Here is a 15,684-nt window from a genome sequence, read left to right as displayed (position 1 = left end):
GATAAAAGGCACCAGATAATGTGATTAGTCCCCATGCTCTCACAATTCCCTTACTTAAGCAATTAAAATCCAGAGCAAGATGCTTAGTAACTTCACTTCCACATAGAGGTACAAATAAAGGACTTTACTTTTTTTAAACTAGTCACAAGTTTTAAACCAGAGAGTCTAAAAAAAGAACTGTAATTTGTCTTTTTTTTTTTAAACCTCTTTATTGGAGTATAACTGCTTTACAATGGTGTGTTATTTCTGCTGTATAACAAAGTGAATCAGCTATACATATTTTTTAATGATTGGAAATAATCTCGCTCTTCTCTGACACTGCTTTCCATTTTGTACCTTTCTTACAAGTTATGACCATATTCTACCTTGTGTCACTCTTGTTTGTCTTTCACTAGTGCAAAAATTGTGACATAATCATCTCCATATATCCCACAATACCTGGGATAGTTTTTCTGTGCATTTTAGGCTGTTAATAAATGTTAATCATATGAATGAAATTTATTTTTAATTAAAACACACATCAGCTACAATTAATACAATAAGAAAGCTTAGAAACTTCTCACTGAAAATTGGAATAAAAGAATTAGCTTTTCAGAATGGTTTATTTACAACTTCATGTTTGAATACAGGGCAGAATCTAGACAGTATGCTCCATGGTACTGGGATGAAATCAGACTCCGACCAGAAAAAGTCAGAAAATGGAGTAACCTTAGCACCAGAGGATACCTTGCCTTTTTTAAAGTGCTATTGCTCAGGACACTGCCCAGATGATGCTATTAATAACACATGCATGTAAGTATTTTATGCAGTCCTTCTTAAAGTTACGAGAATAGGGTTGCACTTAGTACTATTTTAAGAATTGTTTACTTTGAGTTTTTTTTCTTTAACTTTATATGGTTTTTCCAAAGAGCCAAAAGCTTCTTGTTTTTTATATAGGAACATTTATTACTATTAAGTGATTGATGGTTATTTCCTTAGAGTAACATTGTAATATAGGTTTTAAAGAGTTAAAAGGAATCTGGTATTTGCCTAGCATTTTGGGTTTATTTAGTGATCTTTTTATCATAAAGTGATTGATATTCATTGTAGGAAACTTAGAGATTACCAAAAAGAAACCTTGAAAATTCACCTAAAACCTTGTAATTCTAAATTGACTGAAATAGGGGCTTCCTTGGTGGTGCAGTGGTTGAGAATCCGCCTGCCAATGCAGGGGACACAGGTTCGAGCCCTGGTCCGGGAAGATCCCACATGCCACGGAGCAACTAAGCCCGTGCGCCACAACTACTGAGCCTGTGCTCTAGAGCCCCCGAGCCACAACTACTGAGCCCACGTGCCACAACTACTGAAGCCTGCGTGCCTAGGGCCCATGCTCCACAACAAGAGAAGCCACTGTAATGAGAAGCCCGCACACTGCAACGAAGAGTAGCCCCCGCTCGCCACAACTAGAGAAAGCCTGCACACAGCAGCGAAGACCCAATGCAGCCATAAATAAATAAATAAATAAAATTATTTTTAAAAAACACAAAACCTTCCTATTAAATAAATAAATAAATTGGTTGAAATATTTTGCAGGTCTATAAGAATGATATTGTGATATTTAATTAATTTTGTGTTATTTTCTTATAAGTGAACTCCCAAATCCAAATCTGATTTATATAACCACTTTAATTTTTCTACATAATTTCATGTTAACTAATTAATATTTATATATGATCATGTAATTCTATTCCGTATTCTTGGGGGACATTGAAGAATTGACTTACTAGCCAAAAAAATTCCCTGAACGACTCAATCTCATCAGTCAGTTGTCTCCCTGTTATAAAGGTGTAATAATCAATAATTATTGATTTGTTTTGTACTTTCCTAATAATTTTATGCTCTTTGAATGTGACCAGATATAAAGCCAAAAAGTATACATATAAAACACTGAAATTATATGATGGTTCACCATGTCTTAGATTTGTTGTTTGTGCTGGTGGTGGTTGACTTTACTGTGACAGACTGGGTGATCTGTTGTTAGGGGAGTGTTCCCTATGTCACCAAGAGACTTCTTTCCAGACTTCTTGTCTGTAGTTCTTGCTTGATCTGTGTGGGCTATTTGTTAGAGGCTTAGTAACCCAGAATAAAACTGGGAATCATCTATTTTAACAGAATTTCACCTCACACTTAACATTTTCTCATTTCAGAAAATGAATAATTCTTCAATATTCTTTTAACTGTAAGAAGTATACTTACTGATATGAACAGTAAGGAGGGACACAAAAAAATCTTTTAGATGTTTCTTCCTACCCATGAAAGCCTAATGAATATATTAGGAGAAAATTCTGGCATGCTAGTACTAAAATGCTAACTTTTTTTTTAAAGATACTCCCCTCTGGGGTTTTCCGATTTTTTATTTATTTTATTTTTATTTATTTATTTTTGGTTGCATTGGGTCTTCGTTGCTGCACGCGGGCTTTCTCCAGTTGTGGTGAGCGGGGGCTACTTTTTGTTGTGCGCAGGTTTCTCATTGTGTTGGTTTCACTTGTTGTGGCGTGGGGGCTTCAGTAGTTGTGGCTCGTGGGCTCTAGAGCGCAGGCTCAGTAGTCGTGGCACGCGGGCTTAGTTGCTCCGCGGCATGTGGGATCTTCCCGGACCAGGGTTCGAACCCATGTCCCCTGCATTGGCAGGCGGATTCTTAACCACTGCGCCACCAGGGAAGTCCCGATAACATTTTATTAAATACAAATACATTATATAAATTTCTTGAAAATTCAGCTATTCAAAAGTTCTCCCTTTTTTCCTATCATGTTAAATAAAAAGTGCCTCTCAGTATCTTAGTTAGTCTGGTCTTCCCAAATATACTTTTCTTTGTCATTGAATCTATTTTTATGTTTCACAGGAAAGTTTGTTTTTATTTATTATTGTGTACAGTATGGGAATACTGAAAATCTTATGGATGAAAAGAGACAAAGTTATTTTTAAGTATATTTTTAAACGTTAAGATTATTTACTTTATAAAGTTGTATAAATCATCTTTCTGTGATCACATGACTATGATTAGCAAAGAGAAGTTACATAGTATTTCATATTTGGTGGGACTTGTTTAATAGAAAATCCTTTTCTACCTGACACAGGATTTTTATTAGACCTTTAGGTTTTAGTTCAGATGTGACAATTTTCATTTGCCTTAAAACGCATACGTTTTTGACAGTAAGTCAAATGTGAATGTAATTCTAATTCAGATCTAAAAGCCATCAGTAACTGGTCACATTCATATGGAGATTTAATTAGTACTATCCAATGTGAAGTTGGTTTTTGGTTTTTTGGCTTTTTTTCTTTTAGAACTAATGGGCATTGCTTTGCCATCATAGAAGAAGATGACCAGGGAGAAACCACGTTGGCTTCAGGGTGTATGAAATATGAAGGATCTGATTTTCAGTGCAAGGTAAGACCTAATTTGAGGCCTATGAAATAAAGAAGGGAGGGGCCACAGGAAAAGCGTTGATTCCCCAAGGAGAAGTGTGCCTGGTCTGCACATTGCTGTGTGTTCTGGAAGCAAATATATTGGAGGAAGCTTAGCTCTTGCTTCAGGTCATATGATTGTGCCAGTTGAAATTACAGATTATTTTACTTTAAAAAAAGTTTTAAATCATCTTTTTTTTAAATTGTCAAGCCTGTAAAAAATGATACTGTCACACTTACTTCTGGATTATAAAATTGACTGGAAAGACTTTAAGGTGACAGGTAAATAACCTTTATATCTCTCTGAGACAACTTAGAGACCTTAAGTCCTTGTAAGGAGATCTCAGTGGAGGTACTTTAACAGCACAGCAAAGGAATCAGAGGATCAGTAGTAGTTTATGAACATATTGATGGCTTTGGGTTATAAACCTAATCTCTTCAAAATCCTGTATAGTAATTTTGCCCAAGGGGATCCTTCCAATGTTTTTGAAAACAGCTCCAGAGAGAGCTGTTTGTTAACAAATTTAAGCCTCAGCTATTTTAGAAAATTATTCCAATTAATGAGAAATTCTCAGGATTGATAGAAACCACACATGCACGCACGTGCGCACACACAAACACACACACATACATACACGCTCGCACATATTGCATCCCATCTATTTTCTGTTTGCTGCACCTCTAGTGACGGGCTCATTACCTCCCAAGCCCACCTATTTCATCTGTAGTAATGACCTGACCTTATCCTTAGAAAGCTTTTCCTCCGAATGACTGCAAGTCTCTCTTCCTTTGTACTTCTTGGACCAGAGAGAACAAATTGAATCCCTATTTAATATGGTAGCCCTTTACTATGTGAAGAAATTTTTTTTTGTACCACTTTACTCCCCATACCCTATAGTCTTTGCCCAATGAAAATAATAGTTCAAAATGACTTCAACTGCTCCTTATAATCATCAGCTTTAGAGTTACTCACTCTTCAGTTTCTCAATGTAGGATGCAGAATTGACTGGTCTGGCCAGAAAAAAAGAAGAAAAAAAAAAAACAAGAATTAGTAACTCCTTTCCCTTTTCCTAAATGCAGCTAAATCTCATGTTAGAGGTTTGATTGTCATACCATATTCTTGAAATATATGGAGTTTTCTGTCAGCTGAAATCCCCATGTCTTTCACTCACGCTACTGCTCATCCTTATCTCTTCCATTCTTTATTGGTGCTCTTGGTTTCTTGACACAAACAAGTAGGTGGGAATGGAATGAGTTTTGTTACACAATTGTCACATACTTGTCTAAGTTAAATTTCATTGTATTAAAATTAATCCTTTGCTCTAATTTGTCAGGATTTGGAGGATGCTGATTTGTTTGTCTCCTCCAATTTTATGCTGTTTGCATATTTATCAACCACACTACAGTACACTGTTTAATCAGTTTAAAATGTTGAAGAAAGACCTCTCTGTGGTTAAAGCAATGAGCTCGACAGTAGTAACCAGTGTCTTGCTGGCCCCCTCAACTAGATGTGTCCCAAATGAATTTATCAATGTAATTTAGTTGTTAAGCTTGACAATCTGTGTTCAGATGGACATGCTGCCTCTTGCTAGCTGTGGAACTTTGAGCAGGGAGCTTTACTCTCTTAAGTTGTTTTCTCATCGGCAAAGGAGTTCGTGTAAGGGTCAAATGAGAGGTAGCATATATGCAAAGAGTTTAGCACAGCTGGCACATAGTAAGGACTTAGTAAGTGTTAGCTTTTACCATATTGATGATGTAACCAAGCAGACTTTAAACTGGGTTACGCATATACCTGGGTGCACACAGACTACATTACACAAGGATCGCATAGGCACATGGATAGTTTTAAGGGGATCGGTTTACCTATCGTGAACTTCCACAGGTCCTATTGCTTAATATTGATCTGCCTGAGACCAGAGCTTCTTAAGCAATTTCTCTTTTCCTTCCTTCCTTTTCACAATCAGCCTTGTCACAGTTTCCAGATTAGTGGCCTGGAATGTAAATACTCAAGTTTCCAAACAGTGTTATAATTCGAAATCTAAGTATCAGTGTGGGGAACTTGGGGATAGCAGATATGTTTGCGTATCTGGTAGTTTTTCATTTTTTGCTTTCAACCAATTTGCTAGATCATGTAAAATAATTTTTCCTAATAGGATCATTATAGGAGTTTTAGCATACAATTGGAAGGTCTCTTAAAGAATTATGGGACAATGGTATAACTAGTTCCTTCCGTTATCATCTTTTTGTTTATGTGAACAAAGAATCTTAGTACTGACCCCAAAAAAGGAAAAGATAAAAATAGGATTAAAGTTAATGCCGAACTTTCTCATTCTAGCAATAAGTAATTATCCATGAACTTATGAAGTAGTTTTTTTAAAAGTATCATTCATCTCATACCTCTCCAATAAAATTTTCTTTTTATATTAGTATTTTAATAAAGATTATAATATATATACAGTTTTGATTAATTTTATACTAATAATAATTGTGATGATAAATCAAACCAAAATAATTTTTTAAGACTTAAAGACATACTATCACAGGAAATAAAATAGATTATATATGTTTATTTTTCATGTGGAGGATTATTTATCAAAATATATATTACATTAGGACAATTTTTTTTTAACATCTTTATTGGAGTATAATTGCTTTACAATATCGTGTTAGTTTCTGCTTTATAACAAAGTGAATCAGCTATACATATACATATATCCCCGTATCTCCTCCCTCTTGCGTCTCCCTCCCACCCTCCCTATCCCACCCCTCTAGGTGGTCACAAAGCACCGAGCTGATCTCCCTGTGCTATGTGGCTGCTTCCCACTAGCTATCTATTTTACACTTGGTAGTGTATATATGTCCATGCCACTCTCTCACTTCGGCCCGGCTTACCCTTCCCCCTCTCGGTGAACATTAGGACATAATTATTGTGGAAAATGTGGCAATGGAATAGGAACTCAAGGAGCAAAAGGAACACTATAAAATTTTCAATTGTTAAAGAAGCATTTTGACCATTTATTTTTTAAAATAATGATAATGGGTATTGAATTGCTGTATTATTTAGATTCTACTGAATAGATTTAAGAGCTATTTTAATTTTATTTTAAAATATGTGCAATATGCAAGGAATTATCAATACATTCTTTGCAGCTATTTATGATGAAAAATTTTAGGTGTCAGTCTAAAAATATATGAGGGGATACATTGTTTTTCAGAATTCATTTAGGGGTTACACAGACAAAACATGATGACCACCACTTATCTCACTTTCTGTGTATCTTGCTATATCTCATTCTTAATTTACCTGGCACCTAACCTGAGCAGAACGACTCTGCTACTTTTACCTAAGCTTTTTCCTCCCAGTGCTTTCACATACTGTCAGGTTTGAATCAAAACAAGTTCAAGTGATAATCACCATGCTTCACCCAGACCTTGATTTTCCCTCACACAATCCAGTCTCTGTAGGTAAATCTGGCTTATTCTGTTTCTTCCAGTAGGATGAATTATTTCTCAGAAACCGCACTGCCATTTCTTGTAATTTGGTTTCAGTTCCTTTATCGTGTACCACTCCCCCTCACCTGCAACCCCCCATTCAAGCTCACTAAATAAGTTAGAATCTCCTATTTTATGAATGCCAAGTGAGTTTTTTGCCCACAAGGATTTTTATTGCCCACCTAAATCCAGAGATACAAATGGACTTGGGTGAAGCATGGGAGTGGGGAGTGCAGGAACCAGAAAGGTTGTGTCACCCAACTTCATAATCTAGACACACGTAATTTTTGCCTACCCAGATATATAGTTAACCTACATAAGAAAGATGTGAGTTTCATGTTGCTTGTTCTCAGTGAAGCCACATTGAGTCTTCCAGGAGATTACAAGCATTTGTGACTTATTCTAGAATGTCAGCTGGGATCTGTGTCACATTCACTAGAGGAAGAAGAATTAATTTATTGAACATTTACTATTTGCATTTAATATGCTAAGTGCTTGGTATATTTTACCTCATTTTCTCCCAGTTACCCTATAAGGCAGGTATTTTTTATCCTCCATCTTATAGCAGAGGAAACTAAAGCCCAGAGAGAAGTAAGTTCATTGCTCAGGGTCACAAAGTTAATAAATGGCAAAGCTATGATTAAAGATATTTGATTCCCAAATCCTTGTTGTTTCCATAATACTATGCTGCCCCCAGTCTGTTGTTGGCAAAGTCTTTCTTTCCCTTTCAAAAGTAATATAACATTGAGCTATCTAGTTTACAGCACTCCTCGTTTCTAAAATCTTTAAATCATACCGCTTTCAGCCTTCTCCCAAGTGCTCTCAACTTCCTGTGATGTAATTCACCTAGCTGAGAAGATGGGAATTCAGACAGAACACAGAAACATTGTAGGGTCTCTGCATACTTCTGGGATACCAATCCCACTTACTAGTATTTGGTCTGCCTTCTTCATTCCTGTAATCATCCTTGATAGAGAAGACTGAAACAAAATGAGAGTTAAGGAAGTGTTCATTTTACTTGTCCTCCATTACCTAGTATTTTGTCAGCAATACTACATCCATTGCTTGGTGGTCTTTATTCTAGCACTGCCAAAAACCCTTTCCTGATTTTTCTTTACATTTTCTGTCCTGCAAGGCTGAGCTCATTTTGAACTTTAGCCATATTGGGACTATTCTTGGATGCTTCACGCTTCTTTATTCATCTTTAGTTGTATACTCTTCATTCCATCCTTCATGTAAGTTTTCTTTAGATCTGGGATATTTTTTTCAGAGTCACCTGTGTAACTTCTGACATGTCTCTCTTTTCTCTTTCTTTTTATGGTCATTTAAAAGTAAAAAAAAAATTGTTAGAAAGTTAAAAATTCAGTTAAAATGTAAAACTTGTGCTTTTGGAGGTTTTCAAGTACTCTTGACCCATCTTATCTTCTGTTATATAATCTCAAGTCCCTTATAGAATCCCATATAGATTCCCCTATGGAATCTCATTTTCACATTTTTAAAGGAATACCTGATTATACCGGGGTTTCTCCTTTCTGCCCATCTGATATTTAAGAATAAGAAGGTTGATTTCTGCTTATATCCTTGCTACTTCTATGATGACAGACAATTCCTTTCTGTTACTTATTTGGTCTAGAATGGCACTTCTTCCAGGTAGTGCTGAAATGTCAGCATTCAAGTTAAGAACTTCTCAAATACTGTACTTTTAATCAAATAAAACTTCACATATAATTTTTGGTATCTGTTCCCATGACTACAGTCTTTCCCTGTGCTCATTTTCTGATTTATTACGCACACATATCTGGTTGGTGGTCTCCCCAAAACTCTCAGAAATATTGTTTCTATATCTTGCCCTTATCCTCACCACGTACACTTCAACTTGCTTCCATATCAGGTTCATTAGTTTCAACATAGTTGTTATAGACAGAATCAACTATCTTCTGCCTACTTGACTACCTTTTCTAACCTGTCATTTCTTTGGCCTAGGACACTCTCCACTTTTTAGTCAGATCTTAAGTCTCATCCAACTAAGTCTCAATACTACTATGAGATCATATTTACCCTGCTAGTTTATCACTGTAATAAAATGTATTACCCATGTTTTTTAGGAAAAGATCTCATGATTTTAAATACTTTTTTACTAAAAACAAATGAATAGTCATATCTTAAGATGTGCCAAATTTTGGGTGAAAAATATATATAAACTTTTGTTTATCCGTAATTAAGTTATAGTCTAGTGTTCTAACACACCATCCACATACATACATTCTCCTTAAGAAAAAACATTTTAGAGTCTCAACACTATTTCACCACAGATTTAAATTTTTCAGTAATCTCTTTCACATAAACTTAGCAGGTCCTATTCACTCACTGAATTAGAAACTGTATTTTATGAATATTTTTAAAATTAATTATCAGTTTCGTGTATCAAATTATTTCTAATTTTCTTCCTTTAGGATTCACCAAAAGCCCAGCTACGCCGGACAATAGAATGTTGTCGGACCAACTTATGTAACCAGTATTTACAACCTACACTGCCCCCTGTTGTTATAGGTAGGTTAGCAGAGAAAAGTGCAATCATGATTCTCAGTAAAATATTTTCTCTAGTTTTAACAATAAGCAAGCTTTCTAGAGTTCAACACTACAAGTTATTTTTTCCTTTGAAGATGTGATCAAAAGATAATATGTCTTTTTCATTGTTTACTTCCATTATCAGGTCCATTTTTCGATGGCAGCATTCGATGGCTGGCTTTGCTCATTTCTATGGCTGTCTGCATAATTGCTATGATCATCTTCTCCAGCTGCTTTTGTTACAAGTAAGATAATTATTTTGGTGCAAAATACTTTGTTGAATATTAGGTATAAATAGTTGTTCTTAAAGCCAGTAGGCAGAAACCATTGACACTGAATGTATTTCAGGAACCATTAACCTGTATTTTCTGGTTATCTCCTTTAATTAACTATATTATAGTTTTCTTAAGGGAACAGAGGACCTTACTACTAATCAATTAATTGGACACAACATTATACTTCTTGTTATGTTCATGAGTACTTAAGATTTTCTTATTTATAGAATATTGAACTTTCTTATATCTAAATTTAAAAACCTGTCCCAAGAAATCAACTGTATGTATCATCATTCTTTAGTTATTTGGTAGTTCAGAATTGTTTGCATTTAGTCATGATTTCAGAAGACAGTTGCCAGAAGAGCAATAACAGGAAGGCATAAACTTCAATAATAAAATATTATCTTACTGGCATATGAATAAATAGAGATATCAGTGAAATTGGTTACTAGACCCATAAGTAGACCCAAGTATATAAAGAAAGTTAGTATATGATAAAGGTAACATTTCAGATCACTGAGGAAAAGTTGGCTTATTCAATAAATGGATTTGGGAGTGGATAGCTATATGGAAGAAAATGAAGTTGAATCAATTCCGTACACTGAAATAAATTTTAGCCAGATTGGGGTGCTCGCTCTCCCTTTCTCTCTCTCTCTCTCTCTCTCTCTCTCTCTGTGTGTGTATATATATATATATATATATATATATATATATATATATATACACATACATAAACTGAATTGATTACAATACTAGAACAAACCTTGGAAGAATTTTTTAAAATAATCTGAGTCTGACACAAAACTTACAAGCAAAAAAACCAAAAACATAAAAACCTTAAAATTAAAAAAGAAAAGATTGGGGGCTTCCCTGGTGGCGCAGTGGTTGAGAATCTGCCTGCTAATGCAGGGGACATGGGTTCGAGCCCTGGTCTGGGAAGATCCCACATGCCGCGGAGCAACTAGGCCCGTGAGCCACAACTACTGAGCCTGCGCATCTGGAGCCTGTGTTCCGCAACAAGAGAGGCCGCGATAGCGAAGAGGCCTGCGCACCGCGATGAAGAGTGGCCCCCACTTGCCGCAACTAGAGAAAGCCCTCGCACAGAAACGAAGACCCAACACAGCCAAAAATAAATATAAAAATAAATAAATAAATAAAAGATTACTATAAAAAAAGAAAAGATTGATGGTGTCAACTACATAAAAATAAAACTTTACTATGTGGTAGAAACCACCATAAATGGTCAGAAAACAGACCAACAGTGAAAAATATCCGCAGCTTATATTACAAAGAGCTGATTTCTCAAATATAAAGAGCTTCTATAAATCAAAAAGAAAAAAATCAATTCATTGGGAAATTAGGCCCAAAAAAAAGAGCATATGTTTTACCTAAAGAGAAATACATATGGCTCTTTTTTTAAATATATAAATTTATTTATTTATTTTTGGCTGTGTTGGGTCTTCGTTTCTGTGCACAGGCTTCCTCTAGTTGCGGCGAGCGGGGGCTACTCTTCATCGTGGTGCGCAGGCTTCTCATTGTCGTGGCTTCTCTTGCTGTGGAGCACAGGCTCTACACGCGCAGGCTCAGTAGTTGTGGTTCACAGGCTTAGTTGCTCCGCAGCATGTGGGATCTTCCCAGACCAGGGCTCGAACCCGTGTCCTCTGCATTGGCAGGCAGATTCTTAACCACTGCGCCACCAGGGAAGCTCCATATGGCTCTTAAAAGAAAAATAAAAAGATGACTCAAGAATACTCACAATATGAAAAATATAAATTAGAATCATACTGAGATATTATTTTTTACCCATTATACTGGTAAAGATTCAAATGTTTGATAATAGGCTTTTTAGATAAAGAAGTAGATTGAGCATACTTACTTTTGTTGCCCCCCACTAAAACAGCAATAGTTTTTAACTTTTTTGTCCAGCTAGGACAAGGAGACAAGATAACAGCAAAAAGCTGTGGAACTGTGAAGCTTATGGATGAGTAGTGACTTTGTAGACCTAAGAAATCTGAATCCCAGGCTAGAAAATGAGAAAGACAAACAGCAACCAGTTTATACTATAAAATTCCCCAAGAAGCTCAAGAATTGGCAGTAGCAGTTATCTATGGTAGTGAAGTTGAGGGGGGCAGTAAAACCAAGAGGATTGCTTGAAAGTCTGTTTTTAGAAAGTCAGATGCTATATTAGTTGTGCAATACTGCACTAAGAAATCACTCCCAAACTTAGTGGCTTGAAACAGCAGTTATTATCTCTCACTGTTTCTGTGGGTCGGGACTTTAGGAGTGACTTGACTGGGTGGCTCAGTTGTCAGCAGAGGCTGCGCTCACCTGGAGGCTTGAGTGGAGCTGGTAGATCCCCTTCCAAGATAGCTCACTTCCGAGGCTCACAAGTTGGCAGGAGACCTTAGTTGCTCTGATGTGAGCCTCTCTACTGAGCTGCCTGCATGAGCTTCCTCACAGCATGAAGACTGGCTCCCCCCACACCCCACAGAGTGAGTGATCCAGGAGACCAAGGTGGAAACTGCAGTGCTGTTCATGATCTAGACTCAGAAGTGACACCATCACTTCTGCCGTATTCTGCTGGTCACAGAGATCAGCCCTGCTTTGTGGAAGGGAAGTAAACAAGGACAGGCATACCAGGAGTTGAGAAGTTTTGTGGGCCATTTTGGATGCCAAGTACCACAGATGTTGAGATCCTTACTCTTATTCTGAATAGTGATGTGACTTTCCACCGTCTCTCTAACAGAAGGCTAGAAGTGTAGTCTCTGAAAAGAACAAAAATGTTCTCAGCTATGGTATCCCATTATTGAGGGTGAGGTATTATAATAAAAATAAGGAGGTAAAGTGAATATTTACATACTAATTTGTGGGCCCCCCTACCCTCCAGAACCCTGCTAACCAAGCATGTTCCCTCTAGATAACATATAAGAAGATTGTTCTTGGGGAAAATCCATCTAGCCCAAGAAAAAAGACCTGAGTATTCTGTCTCTAGTTAAGTCCAGTGAAATGGCCCAAGCAGATTGTCTTACAGTGAAACCTGTAATCAGTAAGCCCCAATCGCATACTAATAGCTGCCAATCAGCCAGTGAAGGGCACTGATCCCTGAGAAACAGGAAACAAATGAGGTGAGTCTTGTGATTGCCCAGCTTACTCCCTGAAGAGAGTTTCTGGCTGCGGGACACAGGAAGAACTCAGGTGTAGCCCAGCAGACACCGAATCGAGGAGATACAGCTGAGAATCTGGGGAGAGAGCAGCAGCTATAGTTCATAGGTACAGAGTACTGGAAAGGAGAGTTTCACAGAGAAAGAACTCCAGACATCTTCAGAACATTCCCATAGAATATTCAGCTGAATCTTGATCAGTGTGTTCAAGTGAGGAAACCACCTAAGGCTGGGAAAGAACGGCTGAAAAGATTGAAGGAAACAGTATTCAGTGCTCACACAAGGCTGGGGATAGTATCTGTTCCCACCAGCTATGTGACTTGAAAACCTCATAATTCATGGGGTTTTGGTTATAGTACTCAGAAGGGTCTTGCCTCAGTATTGGAGAATAATTAGCCAGCTGTCTGACTTGGGACAAATGATGAGCCTCTGGGCCATGGTTTCCTCTTTTGTAAAATGGAAACAATAGTACTTACCTCTTAGGAGTTTAATAAAGATGAAGTAAGTCATAGAACAGTGCCTGACACACACTCAACATCAATAAAAATGAGCTATTGGTTTTTTTTTTGTTTTTTTTTAAATTTTTTTTTTATAGCTACTTTATTTATTTCTTTCTTTATTTTTGGCTGTGTTGGGTCTTCAGTTCGTGCGAGGGCTTTCTCTAGTTACGGCAAGTGGGGGCCACTCTTCATCGCGGTGCAGGGACCGCTCTTCATCGCGGTGCGCGGGCCTCTCACTATCGCGGCCCCTCCCATTGCGGGGCACAGGCTCCAGACGCGCAGGCTCAGTAGTTGTGGCTCACGGGCCCAGCTGCTCCGTGGCATGTGGGATCTTCCCAGACCAGGGCTCGAACCCGTGTCCCCTGCATTAGCAGGCAGATTCTCAACCACTGCGCCACCAGGGAAGCCCAAAATGAGCTATTGTTTTTTTAACATATATCAACATGGGTAAATATGTAATACATAAGGAGTTTTTTAAAGCATGATGTAAAATATTAATACAACATATGCCATTTGTGTCCAGAGGAACGATGTTGTTTATGAGTATATACTTTTATGGTAAAGGTATAAATACATAGATAGGAAGGATATAACCAGCTTCAGGGTAGTGTTTGTCTCTTAGGAGTAAATGAGGGAAATGGAATTATGAGGGAAATGGCTGCAGCTGCAAATATTTTAATGTTTATTTATTTAAAATATACCTAAAATAAACATAGCATAATGTCAATATTTATTAAATTTAAATGGTTTACACATGGGTGCCAAATAAATTAATCTCTACCTTCCTACATGTTTGAAACATTTCATAATTTGAAATTTTAAAAAAAGCCTTTGAAAATATTAGAATGAATTAAGAGAACTTGTTTGATTTCTTTTCCATAAACTCTTTTTCCCTTTTTTAAAATGGAAGTATATTTATTGTTCATTTTGATACAAGACTACATGCTTATAAATTCAGATGAAAATACATATGTAAAGTAGAAAGTAAATATTCCTACCTTCCCAGCAATAACTGTTATATACAACTTGATATATTTCTGGTATATTTCTGATCCTTTTAGACAAGTATAGATACATATAATTTTAAAATGTTTATAGCTAGGATCATACTTTACATGCTGTTTTTTAATCTGTTTTTTTCACTTGCCAATGTACCATGGACGTCTTTCCATTTTAAGACAGTATATAGCTCTCTACCTCATAAACTCCATTTCTGGACATTATTTTAACAGAGGATATATTTTTCTATGATAAGACTAATTTGGATATGAACCCATGTGATGAAGGAAGGGTGATAGTGTCAACAACCTCAAGATTTCTCTTACCTTAGAATTGTATAGTTTTAGAATGTTAATGTAGATTATTTTCTGCTTTTTTAAAAGACATTATTGCAAGAGCATCTCAAGCAGACGCCGTTACAATCGTGACTTGGAACAGGATGAAGCATTTATTCCAGTTGGGGAATCATTAAAAGACCTTATTGACCAGTCACAAAGTTCTGGTAGTGGATCTGGACTACCCTTATTGGTAAGCTGAAATGTCATATAAACATGAATGGTTTATTAATACAGAATGTGTTGTCATATGATGGTAGACAGTGTAATAATTACATATTAGGGGACTTTACTAGACACACTTTTTTCCCTTATTGAGAAAGATGGCTGCAGTAATGCAAGATGAAATTAGTTAAAATAAGAAATATGAAATAAGAAAAATTGAATAGACAAGTAAGGTAGAGTCACAAGCAAGGTTAAGAGAGAAAATGTGGTCATGAAGTGCTATGTAAGTGTTAGCATTAGCTCACAGGTTTTTAACAGCCAACTTGAGGAATCAAGTGTAAAATACCTTGCATCTGTAAGGTTAAACTGATTGGTTGGGAGAAGTATAACTATTTCAGATTCTGAAATCAAAAGGAAGTTACTCCCACAGATCTTCTTCATAGAGAGGATACTTCCCTCAATATAATACTATATTACCGAAACACAATTCATAAAAATGATATTAAAGCGAGTTGTAAATAATTCTAAGAGAATTATATGTATAGAAATATTCAGACTTAGGGGTCAAGAGGACTCTTACAATAAATACTAGATATCTAGATAGATTTTAAATTCTGTGTTTAGTTGGTTTGTTTAAAGTAAATACATTGATCTCTAATTATAAAATTCATTGAATCAGGTAATTCTGTAATTGAATTGGAAAGGACAGTGCGGAAAACATGATTGTCTACATAGAAAATCTCAA

The 15,684-nt window shown here is 36.4% G+C and overlaps 1 protein-coding gene across 3 annotated transcripts in view; it reads left to right on the top strand.

Moving 5' to 3' along the window:
• Positions 1–15,684, top strand: part of BMPR1A (bone morphogenetic protein receptor type 1A) — a 141,445-nt gene that overhangs the window by 112,159 nt on the left and 13,602 nt on the right. For all 3 annotated transcript variants that reach the window (XM_057530900.1, XM_057530901.1, XM_007174561.2), the window contains 5 exons: positions 630–792; positions 3,325–3,427; positions 9,390–9,486; positions 9,650–9,749; positions 14,823–14,967. In XM_057530900.1, coding sequence (XP_057386883.1) covers positions 630–792; positions 3,325–3,427; positions 9,390–9,486; positions 9,650–9,749; positions 14,823–14,967 — 608 coding nt within the window. The remainder of the gene's footprint in view (positions 1–629; positions 793–3,324; positions 3,428–9,389; positions 9,487–9,649; positions 9,750–14,822; positions 14,968–15,684) is intronic.

The sequence above is a fragment of the Balaenoptera acutorostrata genome, chromosome 16 (genome assembly GCF_949987535.1).
Source record: "Balaenoptera acutorostrata chromosome 16, mBalAcu1.1, whole genome shotgun sequence".
Classification (NCBI taxonomy): Eukaryota; Metazoa; Chordata; class Mammalia; order Artiodactyla; family Balaenopteridae; genus Balaenoptera; species Balaenoptera acutorostrata.
This window is presented reverse-complemented; position numbering and strand designations above follow the sequence as displayed.